The sequence below is a fragment of the Pyricularia oryzae genome, chromosome 1 (genome assembly GCF_000002495.2).
Source record: "Pyricularia oryzae 70-15 chromosome 1, whole genome shotgun sequence".
Classification (NCBI taxonomy): Eukaryota; Fungi; Ascomycota; class Sordariomycetes; order Magnaporthales; family Pyriculariaceae; genus Pyricularia; species Pyricularia oryzae.
In genome coordinates, this window is record NC_017844.1 from 315,289 (window position 1) to 330,167 (window position 14,879).

Below are 14,879 nucleotides of genomic sequence, written 5' to 3' on the forward strand. Positions count from 1 at the left end.
TGGGCGGATGTGGAACGCTAGCTAAAAGCCCCAATGTTCTTGGCAGCGGCCATGCAGTCACTCAATTCTAGCCATAGCTTCATGCACGGTTACTTGGAAGGTTCAAACCTTTGCAGTTCCATCCCACTGAGAAACTTGTATGCCCTGGCGTAGTCGCAGAACGCCAAATGCCCTCGCGAAATAGATTTCGCATCAACGCGCGGAGTTTTGGCGGCACCATAATCGCGTCGCGAATCAGCTAACTCTAGGCGACCATTTTTCACTTCCAAATTTAGCCTTTGAAAGACAACAATTCTGCATGGACCCAGACAGTACAGAAGACGGATGGGCCGGAGCTATTATATGCCTAGTAGCGCAGCCAGGGCATAACAAACCGAGTATGCCCAGCCATATAATTGAAAATAGGCCATGCAACTTTTATATCTATCTAGCCTCTAACACCGGCCTCCCAGAAATAATAACCTAATCGATCACACTGGTCCTACCAGCATGATCGATGACATCCTCCAGCATCGCGCTTGGTCTTTGCTTCTTCGTCGCCGCTGTATCCTTGGGATACATGTCGTCTTCTTCCCGTCGCCTTTTGGTCCCGTCTCTCTGCGAGATCCGTTCACACCCTTGATCCACAAGCAGAGCGCCATTATCGCCCCCATGAACTTCGGATATGTGCCGTTTCCATGTAAAGAGATCCAAAATTAAACAACCGTCATTCGATGGACATTCGGGGCATGAGAAAGGGGATTCAAAATGCTTCGAATGCTTCGCGTTGAGATGCCTTGCGAAGTATGTTCCAGGGGCCCAGTGAAGCTGACAGAAAAGGCAAAAAGCCACTTTGCCTTCATATTTGGCACGTTCCCCGAGGAACCCCGGGTTTTCCTGAGATCCCGCCACTACTGTCTCCATCGTATCTGTTTCACTATACTCATCCTTTCTATCTCCCTTCCTCTTCCTCTTACGAGCGAAGTTCGTCTGGCCGTCTGTTGGCAGACCTGGGGTGTTCTGTGGACCGTGGACTGTCTCAACGTGGTTGCTCCACTCTACGGCATTGAATATGGTGCAAACGGGCATTCCATTCTCCTTGTTGCAGGCAGGGCAGTCAAAAGGCCCCCGAAAGCGTCCTTCCTGATGGTGGACCTCTTTGTTGTGTCGTGTCAGGGATTTCTTTGTCGCAAATGACTTGCCACACAAAAGACATGTCGGTTTGGAAGTATCCAGACGATCTAGTCTGATAACCGGCATCGGAGGCATTTCAGCATCGTCTGTTGGTTGAACCGCGGTCTTTGGAGGGAAGCGTGGTGCATTTTGCCGGCCATGGAAAATGTCAATGTGGTGGCTCCAGTGCGCAGCGTCGTTAATGATGCATTTGTCAACGCACACAGGGCAGTCAAAAGGCCGCTGAAATTGTTTGTTGTGGACCGAGGCGACATGACGCGTCAAGTTTCTCCGCTGCGTGAATTCCTTTTTGCATAATAGACAAATTGAGTTGGTGACTGATATCGACGGTATTAGTGTGGGCGCTAGTGCTGCTTTGAGATCGTCGTCCCTGCATTTGAGAAACGCGACGAGCGAGCTTCCCCATAGTTCCATCGCCGTCCCGGAATCCACCGCAGTACTGTCTTGGCACATAATCTGACCGACCATCATGGCTGGGGGGCCGGCTTCCGCATGACGGGTTCGTCGGGGGTTGATGGGTGCGACGTGCAGATCGTCTGTTGCCCGTCCAGACGCTCTACGTGTATCGACAAATCTAAAATAGTCCCTTCTCTTTACACTCAGTGTCAAGGCAGTGAGTTCATTGACTAATTTTCCAAGTCGTGACTGAATTCGATTCGCCTCTTTCTTGGCCTCTAATGACTCGTCCTTTTTGAGCTTAGCGTATTGCGCACGAAGAGCACGCATATCACTCCGCTTTTCGAAGGATTCCAATTCTGCTTTGGTGATATAGATCGGCGCGTCTGCGTCCCGTCCGAGGGACGAGTCGCGCATGAGATCAAAGAGCTCCTTATTGCTTCCAGCACGATCGCCGAATGCGATTTCTGTAAGGTCGTGGCCAACATTCCTCGGCTGGTAGCTTGTTTCATATACTGTGGTTGAATGAGAAAGCATATAGTTGCGCACCGCCGAGCTGAGAGCGCCTAAAAGCTGATTAGTCAGTTGCCAAAGCATTAGTCTTGCATGGATCCCTAAACATACCATCGAGCCTGTTGCCTGCACCAACTCGTATCGCATAAATCCGCAGTAGATCGCGAAAACCAGCCACTTCAAGCACACGATTCCAAAGCTCGCGCTGGGTGTGCAGTACGTCGTAACCTAACTATGGTTGCTTTAATCTGCCTGCTGTGGGTACAGTTTGTCAGGAGAAAATCATCTCCAACAGTCTCAAATTAAACATTAAGGGACATCTGGTGTCCTGTTGCCGTCGTTTGGCAACGAAAGTTTCATTCCTCGTCCATAACGGTCTTGAAAAGTCTTAGTACCCCCGGTTTCAGGGTGAACCGGTGTGGGGCCATGAGTCTTTTGACCATGATCCTGGCTATTCTGGCGCGTGGACTGAGAGTGCGCAAGGTCCAATTTCGTAAGTGCGTCAACGGTCATTTGATAGCTTTCATCGCTGATCTGCCCACCAACATGACGGGCACGTCCGCTAAGATGGAATCCTCTCGCGGTCACTAAATCTCCGACAGTGGACACAGAGAAAGCGTAGCTGTCGTCGGCCATGGTGATGTCCGCAAAAACATTGCGTCTCTCCTCTCGCACAGTCTCGTGCTTTAATTTCGATGATGTTCAAACCCCGAAAAAAATAAATAGTGCTGTAAATCGGTTAGAAAAAGAAATTTATATTGCGACAGAGGAATACATTGTCGCCTGGGTGTGTGCGCTTCCGTTGGAAATGGCTGCTGCGAGAGAAATGCTCGACCAGGTCCATCCGAATCTAGTCGTCCAATATACAGCGGACCACAACAATTACGATTTTAGCAAGGTCCAAGGTCATAATGTCGTTATCGCCTGCCTGCCAGCAGGTATCATCGGAATAACATCAGCTGCAACGGTGGCTAAAGACATGTTGCGGACCTTCAAATTAATCCGGTTTGGTTTAATGGTCGGAATCGGAGGCGGTATCCCGTCGGGCACATTTGACATTCGATTGGGTGACGTTGTGGTGTAGCGGTATTAGTGGAGGTATTATTTAGTACGACCGAGGGAAAACGGTGCAAAAGGGTTAATTCGAACGTACGGGGTCAAAAGGTAATAAGCGGTAATACCCCCGGGAGATTGCATACCCTCCTTTTGTTAACCTAAACCACATTCGTAAATTCCTGCTACATCCTTACTCAGGTGCTGGCAAAACTGCAAAGAAAAAAAACGAGGGCGCAGGAATTTGGGAGGGGATATCCGCGGTTCCCGTCATTGGTGCCCATATTCGCTGTTCGACAAAAAATTAATTAAAAACAGGGACAGGTGGTGGTACAAAATTAGAAGCACAAAGCCAGGGCCAAAAATAGGGGTTTGTAAAGGGGCAGCGAGCAGAATTAGGCTATTTGTCGTTCGTTCTGCTGCGATGGAAACCCCGAAAAGGCACCGGAGCCCTGAATGCAAGCATTGTAATTTAAAGACAGAAGATACGTCGATCTTTACCCAAACCAACGAAAAATAGAGGCGGAGCAGGGGAAGGTGGAGCTAATCAAAATTTTGGACACCATCGCAAAAACTGCTAGAGAATGGAAGTTGCAGTTCCGACCCAAAATTTGTTTCGGAACAGGCATTTGTCCGTTATTTAAGGAGCAAATTACAATATATAAACGCTCCTGGAGCGCAACCTTACCCCACGTGCTTATCCGAGGCGAAAGACTGTCCTGCGTACCATGCTTTCCATTTGTTGACAAGCCGAAAAATATTATTACAACGGAACGGAAACGAGGGCAGGTATTTAGTGAGCAGGTCAACTTTAATGTACCTTGGTTTTACCAGGAATACATATTTTTGGCGGCTGAAGGAGAGTTTTGCGTATTTCTTACCCCACGTAAAGCCGTTGCAAAGGACAAAGGAGGGCGCAGCAACATAAAAAACCTATGTTAAGGCAAATTTTTAGTAACGTAAGGGGCAGAAGAGCAGGCAAAAAGGAAAACCTACAATCATACTGGATTCGAATATTTCGATTGGTATTTCCCATGTGTAATGGCATAAGCCGCCACTGACGATGGAATGTATTTGTAATGACTGCATTATTATGGGAAAGATCTATTTGTTTGTCAATAAGTAATAAGCAGGAGAAAGCTAGACGGATATTAATATTGAGTTGCGGAAGCAAAACAAAGTTACATATCCAGGTAATGCACATAAACCAGTTATCGATATAAATAACTTTAACGAGGAAAGTTTTGGTAAACATACGTTGGCAGAGCGCGATAAGAGCCAGCGACCCAGCAATCCCAAAGACGAGGAAATGCGCCAGCGCACTTTGTGCTGCCGGGTTCTTTAAATCGGTGGCATAGCCATCGGGAGGCAGGGCGAAGACGGTGACGCCTTCTAGCACGGGGAACCCATTCGAAGAGTTTGCAGACATGGCTTAAAATTTGGATTAGTGTTGATTTTGGAAAGGTATGAGATTCTGGGGGTTTCCCCAAAAAGAAGCGGCGTATCGAGACGAGTGAACGAGAGCGGAAATATAAGTTATATAGTGGGATGACGATAACGCTGTGGCCGCGGACGTCTGGGCAGGGGAAGAGGCTACCAAGAAGAAGTACCAGGCGCTATTTAATGAGTACTGTCACGGCCCGGGGTAAGCATAGCACGGAAGCTAGTCTATTGGCATCTATCGACGAAGATTCTACTCTGAGGAGAAGAAAGGAAACAAACAAAGTTCTGAGCTTGACGCGACGTAGATGAAGGTATTACCCTGGTGGGTCGTTGGCCAGGGGTCAGGGTTAGGGTCTGGTCATCTCATGGTCCAAATGTCACAGTTAATATTGGTTCGAAAAGCCCGGAATTCCTTTTGGAATTAAATTGCGCGGAATATTTGTTCGTGGAATTTCTGGTTTGTTTAAATAACCTGCCTGCGGAACTGGTCCTTTTCGTTTTTATTATCGCTATCGTTCTTGGCCCGAGCAGGGGCTTTTTGGGCCGCCTTGCCGGTCGTAACAGGAATATTAGGAATATTGTTTTTAAAAATCTGGAAAAATATATTGTCGGTAATATTACTCGGTATATTTCAAAACAAAATATTAAACAAAAGTAATCAAAATATTACAATTAAAATATCGGATAACCTGTTTTTATAATAAAATACAGTGGGTTAAAACAATTAAACGTTTAATTGGGTAACGGGGGTTCTTAAATAACTGGGGGTAAAATTATAATCGTTTTCAAATAAATATTAACTTAAGGCTAATTAAAATTTAATTGCTGCTAAATAATCCTAAAATCAAATCTATTTATATAATAATAAACGTATTTTATATAAATTATAACCCGAATGTAATTTTCCTAATTTTATTAAACCAGTGAAATTACTTCTTTTAATTTATTATAATCCCAAAAAATCACTGAAATTACTTCTTTGGCAATCACGTGGCGTTACGTAACTCTTTTCCTTAGGTAATTTCCTTTTTGCCGGTCGATAATCTCTCTGGGCGAATGTCGTCAGAAGGGGTGTAACCCCACCTGGTCTCTCTGGTACCGGCCCAACTATCTGGTCGTAATACGGAAAAATAGAAAGAAAATTCATAAACCCAAAAAAAGGATATTTTTATAAACGAATTAAAACGGGATCGGTAATTATTATAATACAAAACTCCTATTAAATATTTCTATTATAGTGGTTATTGTCACGGCCAGGCATACATTGGAGAACCTCAGTGTATTAGGCGCTATCGACGAAAATTCTAAACTGAAGAGAAGAGAGAAATTACAATCGACGACGCGCTCAAGAGACGCGCTTAAATCCGGAGGTAGTGGATCCTTGTCCGATCCCTGGCTCGGTGTGGAGCCGAGTCGTGATTCTGAGGGTAGGTCTAGGGGCCTGATCCTCACAAACGACGCGCTGGAGAGACGCGCTTAAATCCGGAGGTAGTGGATCGTTGTCCGATCCCTGGCTCGGTGTGGAGCCGAGTCGTGATTCTGAGGGTAGGTCTAGGGGCCTGATCCTCACATTACCCCCCTCTAAGGCCTGATCGACGTAGGCGGTCAGAGTCTTGAGTTTGTCACGTGTGTCTCCTCGGGGCCTTCCTCCGCTCTCGTGTCTTTTTCGCATCGTGCTCGGCAACATTGTCCTCGGGTCCGTCCTCCGCAAAAACATCCTCTGCTGCGCTCCTGATCCACTGTTGCAAATTTACCGGAGGTCCTGCTGCGTCCGGGTACTCCCTGTGAAAGGTATCCAGCAGTACTGGTGAATTTTTCAAGTCGCGGGCCTCATACCATGTCTCATCAGGGTCGAGTCCGACCCACGATACCTGATATTGCAACGTCTTCTTTCGTCCGAATAGACGTGAGGCCAACACTTGCTCCACCTCCCACTCCGGTTCTCCGTTAATTTCGACCGGTGGTTCCGGCTTTTGATACTGCTGAGGTAATGGATCCGTTGCTGCCTTGCGCAGTCGGCTGGCGTGGAACAGCTTACTACCTTTATACCAGGCAGGGGTGTCGAGAATGAAGCTGTGGCCCTTTTCCTCGAGAATCGTCCATGGTCCTGCATTTTGCGAGTCCAACTTGGTCGTAGGAGCTTCGGTGGAAAAACCCTTTTTGCTAACGTAAACCGCATCTCCCACCGTAAAGTCGACCGGTCGCCGCTTCTTATTAGCCTGCCTCTGTTGTTCTATTTGCGCTCCGAGTCCGTTGTTGCGGGCCAGTTCCTGAGCTTGCCGGGCTTGGCGGACCATTTCCAGCGCCTTTTGTTGCTGACCGGTCTCCAGGTCTTCTTCGGGTAAAGGTAAAGAGAGCGGGTCTCTAGGGCGAGCTCCGGTTTCTGCTTCGATCGGTGCCATGCCAATAGAGGCGTGGACGGACGAGTTGTGGCCGAAGTCGAAGGCGGGAATATGCCGTCGCCAATTCGTTTGGTATTTGTCTACATAAAAGCGCATTTTCTGATCCAATTCAGCGTTGGTAATTTCGACGCTGCCCTGACTTTGAGGGTGGCGGGCGCTTCCATGTTTATGCTTTGTTCCTGTCAACTCGTTTAGAGTGTTTAGGAACTCGGATATAAACGGTCCGGCGTTGTCGGAAAGCCATAAATCGGGGACGCCTTTCCAACGGTACACGGTCTGATAATACCGCATGGCCAAGGTCTCCGCGGTGTCCGTCTTTTTTCCCGGTAGGGTGGCCAAAAGTTTGGTCAATCGGCAGATGAAGACCCAGACGTAATCGTAGCCTTCTTTATCCTTGGGCATATCTTTGCCGTCTACCATTACGTGCTGCCAACACCGTCTAGGGATCTCCAGTGGGTGCAACAGCCCAGGCGTCTTATCATGTCGTACCTTGTTGCGTTGACATTCGCGACAATTCTTAATGTAGCGTTTGACGTCTCGATTTCGGTCGGGCCACCAATAGTCCTTTTTCAGGCGGTTGAGGGTTTTATTCTGGCCTCCATGGCCGAAGATCTTGGGCTCATGAGCTTCGCGGATGAGAGCCGTTCTTAAGAAGATTTTGCCATCCTGGGTAGTCTCGGGTACCGTTAACAGACTGTCATGGCGACCTAGGTTTTGTTTTAGGTTTTCTTCCAGGATAAGGGCCACCAGGTCAGCTCCTTGCGGTGCGGAGGGTTCCAAGTTGCTAATGGTTGGAAGAGGTTCGCCGGGTCGGGAGTCGATCTTTTCTGGAGGGATTAGTGCAATGGTGCGGTCTAACACAGCTCGGGCCTTGACCGTAGGGTTGTCGATGGTTTTGCGCGAAAGGGCATCGGCTGCCACATTATCCTTGCCGGGACGGTATTTAAAAGTGATGTCGAAGTTGGCCAGGTAGTCAGCCCATCGTATCTGGCGAGCGGACAAAAGTTTCTTGGTCGACCAATAAATTAGGGCCTGGTGATCGGTGAAAACACAGAACTTGGTACCCAACAGGGCTGGTTCGAAGTCCTTTAGCGTATTAATCACAGCTAATAGCTCCTGGTCCTGAATCGGATAGTTTTGTTCAGCAGGGGACATGGTTTTGGACGAATAGCCGATTGGCTTCCAGCTGCCATCGTCCTGTTGCTGCCACACGACACCGGCGGTGGCCCTGCCACTGGCGTCGGTGTCCATCCTGACAGGCATACCGGGTTTGAAGAAACTCATCACGGGGGCGGTGATCACCAGCTGTTTCAGCGCTTCAAAGGCAGATTTCTGCTCGGGGCCTCTTTCGAACGGGACTCCCTTTTTCAATAATCGGGTCAGAGGTTCTGCTTGTTCGCTGGCGTGATGGCAGAACGTCCGAACGAAATTGCATAAGCCTAGGAAGGATCGTACTGCCGAAACGGAGGTGACGTCGTCCCATCGCCAGCTGGTGATGGCTTCGACCTTTTTGGGGTCGATGCGGATACCTTTACCGATCTCTAGAAGTAAACCCAGGTACTCGATTTCGAAAACGCCGAAACTTGACTTTTTGATATCGCCTTGGAGTCCGGCTTTGTGCAGCCTGTAAATAACCTCCTCGGTTTGCTCAAAGTGGACTTGCTCCGATTTATCCTCGGTATAAATCAACACGTCGTCTGCGTAGGCGCTCGCGAAAGCGTCCAGCAGTTCATTAAGCTGAGCGTTGATAAAAGCTTGGAACCAGGCGGGTCCGACCTTCAGTCCAAAGGGTAGGACCTTCCACTGAAATGTGCCTTGTCGCGTTTTGAACGCCGTTAAATACCGTGACTTCGGATCCATTAGCAATCTGTTAAAAGCTCGAATAATGTCGATCTTGGTCATCCTCCGGGCTTTTCCACATCTGCTCAACGTCCCGGCCACGTCGGGGGCAAGTACTTGTCGTCCTTTGATAAATTTGTTTACCCATCGGTAATCCACACAAAAACGCTGCTCCTTCGATTGCGGTTTAGGAACGAACAGAGTCGAAGCTGCGGTCTCCTCCATTGTCCGTTCAATGAAATCGATCCTCAGAAGTTCGTCGATGGTTTCCTTTTCCAACTCCATCATCGCGAAAGGGGTCGAATAGCGGGCTGGCCTCCCCTCCAAAGGTTTCTCGAGTTCCAAAACCACGTCGAAGCCGGGTCGGCTAGGCGGGAGAATCGTCGACGCCTTTTTGGAAAAGAAACCCTCAAGGTGGGCAAGTGCTTTGGGTAACTTGGCTCGTACTTGCGCGATGTGCTCCGGGTCTTCGCCTGCAGGAAATGGAATGGGATGTCCATCGTGAGTCTTGTTCCATTGCAGGGCTGATACCGCATTGAGGCTGGTCGTAGGCGTATCGTTTACTGGTACCAGCGGTATAGGCTCCGTGGGTAACGGGGATCGCTTCCATCGATCTTGACGTGGGTCGTTAAGAAGGGCACAAATATTTGCTGGCAGGGCTTTGTTGGAAACGGTCTTTGGGATAGTCGGAAAGGCGCTAATTTCTGCGATCTGAGCCTGGTTTCCGTGTTGGCGTTTAGGGCCTTGAAGTATCTTGCGGACCTGGATGCGACGGTCTTCTTGTTCCATCTTGCGGTCCCGGCGGACTGCGTCAGCTTGGGCCTCGAGGTCCAGAGGCGGATTTGAACGTGGTACGACGATTGCCGGTGAGTATTGGGCCATGGCGGGCAGGTCGTTGGGCCAAACGAAGCTGCGGGTAGCTGGGAATAAGCCTACTCGATGCTTCGTCCACCATTCTTGTCCGATAAACACATCGTGTGCCGTTTCGAGGAGGATGAATTTCTGCCGTGGGAATTGTCGTCCGTCGATTTGCAAGGTGAGCCGAAGGTATTCGGTGGCTCTTGCGGTGACCTTCCTGTTAAAATCTCCAAAGTCCAAAGGTTTGGGGAGCTTTTTGATGGGTAGCTCTAAACGTTGGGCGACCTTTTTCGCGAGGCTCGGTCGGATGGATAAGTACACATCTGCTCCGGTGTCACAGAGAGCTTGGGCGTTAAGACCACGACCTTTGTCTTGCAATCGAATGGGAGCAAGAAAGGTGTTTGATTTAGGTGATCTATCGATTTTAGCTATCTGAGGCACGCAGACTGCCGAGGAGACTTCCGGCAGCCTTAGCAGTTTTCCGAATCCGACGAAGATAAGCTGTGGCCGGATCGTTCACAAGCCTCTCGATCGCCTTCGTGTTGAAGGGCGAGAACGGCGGCGATGTGAGCGGCCTTTTCGGGGCAATTGCGTGCCAGGTGCCCGGCTTCTTTGCAAAGGAAGCATCTACCCTCAGTGACCAATTTGGCGTTTTCTCTGCTGGGCGACTTCGGGGCGTCAATGGTCTGTGTGCGGGTTTGGTTCTTGGCTTCCTGGCTGTGCCGGCGATTCTCGCGTCGACGCTGTTTGCGTCCGGCGCTGGCTGAACGCTCACGGCGCTCTTCCCTCTTTTTGCGGTTCTCGCGGAGCTCCTCCCAAGCGCGTTGTTGGGCCAGCGCCGAGTTCGCAACTTCTCCGGCAAAGGTCTCGTACGAGATATTTGGGTCTTTGGATAGGCTGAGAAGCTGGGGGTTCAGGTTGGCAGGAATGTGCTCATAGAGAACCAACTTGCGTTCCGTTTTGGCAATGTTGGCTTTATCGGCTAGGCTGTTAACCTTGCCAATAAACTGGTGGATGTCTGTTGACTTGTCCGACAGACTAAACTTCAGGTGACGAAGCTCCTCACGGGCTTTGGAGGCTTGATTGTCATCGTGGTAAACAGCGGCTAGGGTCGCGACCATTTCGGCCGCGCTGCTGAAAGGCATAATGGTGGATTCATAGCGGCCTTGGATAAGGTCGTTGGCAAGCCCTTCAGTGAGGGAATTGATCACCGCCATGCGGCTTCTTTCTGTTTTGTAAGTTTCGTCGTCCTCTACAAATTTATCTGCGATTTTAGTGATCCATTTATCAAAACGATCCTTATCACCATCAAACATGCCGGGGTCGATGCCGGCTTTACGTGCCGTCCTGTCGTAGGCAGGGTTTTTAGCATTTTGGTTACTTCCGTAAGGCTTAAATGCTGTCCGGGCAGCGATACCATGGGGCTTAAACTCAGCCCCTCCAAAGGCGCTGTTCAAAGGCGTAATACCGCGGGTTTGACGGGTGGCATTGTTACTCCGGGTGGCGAGCTGGTCTTTAAGTTGGGCAATGGTGGCCAAAAGATCTTGCAGCTGTGATTGAGTGATGGTAGCCTGGCCGGTTGTGTTTTCGCTTTCGTCTGCCATTTCGCTTCTCATTTGGGCGGCAGGCGAGGGCGCTCTGCTTGGAGATTTCGGAATTTCGTTCCTGCCGTCTGACGTTTTGGCAGAAGGTTGGTGGGGAGGGCTTCGCGCCTCTCCTGGGTGCTCAGAAACTGACTCGTACTCGTACGATCCGTCAACTTCGATGCTGTCGACTGGCTGATCTTGCTCTGTGTCGGATTGGGGCTCAACGGGCTCTTCAGGCTCTGTGTTGGCGCTGGTAGGAGCGGGCTCTACTGGCTCTGGGCTCACTGGGGCAACTGTAATCTCTCCGTTTTGGTCCGAGTCTTCGGTGTTGGGAGTAGCAGTGCCGGAAGCCAAATTATCTGGCTTTGCTGAGTTTGCGTTTGTCACGCGTTGGGATTGGCGAATCGGTGGGCCGTAATTTTTACGCGGCGACATTGATTTCGCGAATGGTGTCTTCTGTGGCCTAGTTTACCGTCGTGCACAGCCGACGTGGTGAACGATTGAATAAAGGGATTGAACGATATATTTTAATTGCTTCACCAGCAAATTATAGTGAGTTTAGAATTATGTCACGGCCAGGCATACATTGGAGAACCTCAGTGTATTAGGCGCTATCGACGAAAATTCTAAACTGAAGAGAAGAGAGAAATTACAATCGACGACGCGCTCAAGAGACGCGCTTAAATCCGGAGGTAGTGGATCCTTGTCCGATCCCTGGCTCGGTGTGGAGCCGAGTCGTGATTCTGAGGGTAGGTCTAGGGGCCTGATCCTCACAAACGACGCGCTGGAGAGACGCGCTTAAATCCGGAGGTAGTGGATCGTTGTCCGATCCCTGGCTCGGTGTGGAGCCGAGTCGTGATTCTGAGGGTAGGTCTAGGGGCCTGATCCTCACAGTTATTAACAACAAATTAACCGTTTACGTATAATAAAAGGTTTTTCCATTATTATAGGAAAACAATAGGATTATTTAAAAGGAGCCGGGAACGGTTATTTTAACGCATTCGTTTGCAACGTTAGGAAATCACACGATTTCCCAAATGCGGTTATTTTCCCTTTGTTATTTTATTAGCAGTTATCTACGGTTTTATGGGAAGGTATATTTGCAATTAATATAAAAAATAGCCTGTGTTGGTTTATAGGCAGATATGCGTGTAGGTAAATCACGTGTTTAACCACGTGATTTCATAACACGTAAAAGAATCTTTAACCGATTTTAACGAGTATGTAGATAGTTAAAAATAGAGACTAGATTACGTTTAATTTTGTTATATTGTTTTACCGATCGCAGCGATTATACGATTCCTATCAAACATCCAAGATATATAAATCTGAGTAGCATAAATTGAATTAAATATTGTTGGTAATGCAACTGGAGCTTAAAGTTTTATAAGGCTTTTTCCTTGGTACCGCACTCGTTGTAAAATTAATAAAAACCGCATCAACGACCCAGGTTATCTATCCACTCGCATACCTGACCATGAACAAACACGGACAAAGTTTCGCGCCAATTTGAAAATTTCAATTAAATGACGAGTTTTATGTACAAGGCTAGGAGTAATCGGATTGGAAAGGTGGGTTCCCGACTTCGCCTATAATGTTTTGCAGGTGCTCTTGGACTATTTCAAACTCGCCGTCTGTCTTCACTTGGCTATCTGATGTGCCTCATTATACAACCTAGGCTTTACCGTTTATCGGTTTTTGTTCAATATGCGCTGCTTTTTCACTTTTATGTGGCTGTTAGTCACCACATCCCTTGCTTTTCCTACTGGCGATAAGAGTTATGCCTCTAGGCGTGGCGCCACGGGCGCCTTGCGGCCTTTACAAGAAAATATAAAGAGTTGTTACACCAAAACCAGCGCTCCTCCGTCGTCGAATAAACGTTCAATAACTCCAGCCATAACTGGACGCCATTTCACAAAGGAAGAATTTGCCTGGCTTCACGAAAGGTCACTTGCCGACGTTAGTTCTGCTGGTCTTAACGAAGCGACCATCGCACTTAAAGACCTGTTTGGGAAGAACGATATCCCTTGGGTTATTTCCGGCGGCTGGGCTTTAATCCTTTACGGAGAACCTGAGCGAACTACGCCTGATATTGACATTATAGTTCAAACTACAATGCCCAATCTTAAGAAGCTTTTGGAAACCGATGGACGGTTTCTTATTCCTGTAGAAAATTGGTGGCGGGACAAATTACATATCCATGTTTTTTTCAAAACCCAAAACACATATATAGATGTGGATATTATTATAGCCGGTAAGTTTTCAATTCCCCATTAATATATAAAATGGGATCTAATATTATTTTCAGGCCAGCAAAACACGGCTAAGGAAGTCCCTAGTATTTCCAAATATCTTCCAACGACGTACAATAATGCACAGCTTTCTATCCCTGTGATGCGACCTGGCCCTTTGTTTGTCTCGAAGGCTCTGAGCCTGGCTTGGCCTAGACGGCGCAAGACCAGTCAGGATCTTAAAGATATTACCTATTTGGTAAATAATTACTACAACGAATTAACTGACGCGGCATTGGAAATCCCTTTGCAGAAAAGGCTACAGGTAGTAAGTTATCTTGACCTATTACAGTCAAGCTCGGTTGGACAGGTTAGGAAGCTATTCAACATAAGGGATTAAAATATAAAAATGGAAGGTAATTGTTGGAATAGTATTATCGCACTTGGTTGTCGTTAATATACGCTGACTAAGCCAGGCACGTGCGATTCGAATGCCTAACTTTCCAGACATCCAGTGATCACACGTGTCACGGCTGGAGAGACGCATTTTAAATCCGGGGTGAATGGACCTTTTGCACGCCCTGGGCCTAGCGTGGCTGGTGAGTGGAGTGGTGATTCTGAGGGTAGGTCTGGAGGCCTAATCCTTATATTTGTTTTTGATTTTGTTTCTGCTTTTGTTTTTATTTTTTTGTTTTTGTTTTTGCTTCTGTTTTATTTCTGCTATTATATTTGCTTTTATTCTCGTTTTATTTTTGTCTTTGTTTCTGCTCTTGTTTTTGCTTTTGGTTTTATTTTTATTTCTGTTTTTGTTTTTGCTCTTATTATTTCTACTTTTACTTTTGTTGATAGGAATCGTATAATCGCTGCGATCGGTAAAAACAATGTAATAAATTGAACGTAATCTAGTCTCTACTTCTAGCTATTTACATGCTCGTTAAAATCGGTTGAAAATTCTTTTACGTGTTATAAAATCACGTGGTTAAACACGTAATTTACCTACACGCATGTCTGCCCATGAACCAACATTGGATTTGTTTTGTCTTCCTGACAAACCATATTATTTCCCTTTTTATTCATATTCCTTTCCTCTTGTAGTAAGCTATGTTATTCTTTATTTGCAATAACATCTGAAGTTTTTATACGGTAATTAATTTTCTACTCAAATACGTATTCCTTCCAACTTCGCGTCGTTTATAGAAATTTTTGTTTACTTTTGAAAACTTAAGAAGAATTATTTTAAAAGTTATTAGGACCGTTTAACTGGGAAGATTTATTTTATTGGCCGTAACAATAAAGTAGAAAGAGACAAATAAAATGTTACAATGCGAAGCGAACGAAAGGTTTTAATCGCTTTTTCTGCAGCTAGGGTAAATATAATCCGGGAA

General features: G+C 47.4%; 3 protein-coding genes across 3 annotated transcripts; 1 reads left to right on the plus strand and 2 right to left on the minus strand.

The window, feature by feature from the left end:
• Nucleotides 1–216: 216 nt before the first annotated feature.
• Nucleotides 217–3,462, minus strand: MGG_02036 (uncharacterized protein). The gene is made up of 4 exons (XM_003708738.1): nucleotides 3,073–3,462; nucleotides 2,478–2,932; nucleotides 2,194–2,310; nucleotides 217–2,135 (listed from the first exon to the last, which is right to left on the minus strand). The coding sequence occupies exons 2-4, from the start codon at nucleotides 2,716–2,718 to the stop codon at nucleotides 463–465; spliced, it is 2,031 nt and encodes a 676-aa protein (XP_003708786.1). The 5' UTR covers nucleotides 2,719–2,932; nucleotides 3,073–3,462; the 3' UTR covers nucleotides 217–462.
• On the plus strand, nucleotides 2,891–3,433 carry MGG_16008 (uncharacterized protein; the record flags this gene model as incomplete). Its single annotated transcript, XM_003708739.1, has 1 exon — nucleotides 2,891–3,433. The coding sequence occupies one exon, from the start codon at nucleotides 2,891–2,893 to the stop codon at nucleotides 3,164–3,166; it is 276 nt and encodes a 91-aa protein (XP_003708787.1). The 3' UTR covers nucleotides 3,167–3,433.
• A 671-nt stretch (nucleotides 3,463–4,133) lies between the features above and the next one.
• On the minus strand, nucleotides 4,134–4,613 carry MGG_16009 (uncharacterized protein; the record flags this gene model as incomplete). The annotated part of the gene is made up of 2 exons (XM_003708740.1): nucleotides 4,393–4,613; nucleotides 4,134–4,192 (listed from the first exon to the last, which is right to left on the minus strand). The coding sequence occupies exons 1-2, from the start codon at nucleotides 4,562–4,564 to the stop codon at nucleotides 4,134–4,136; spliced, it is 231 nt and encodes a 76-aa protein (XP_003708788.1). The 5' UTR covers nucleotides 4,565–4,613.
• Between the last annotated feature and the right edge of the window lie 10,266 nt (nucleotides 4,614–14,879).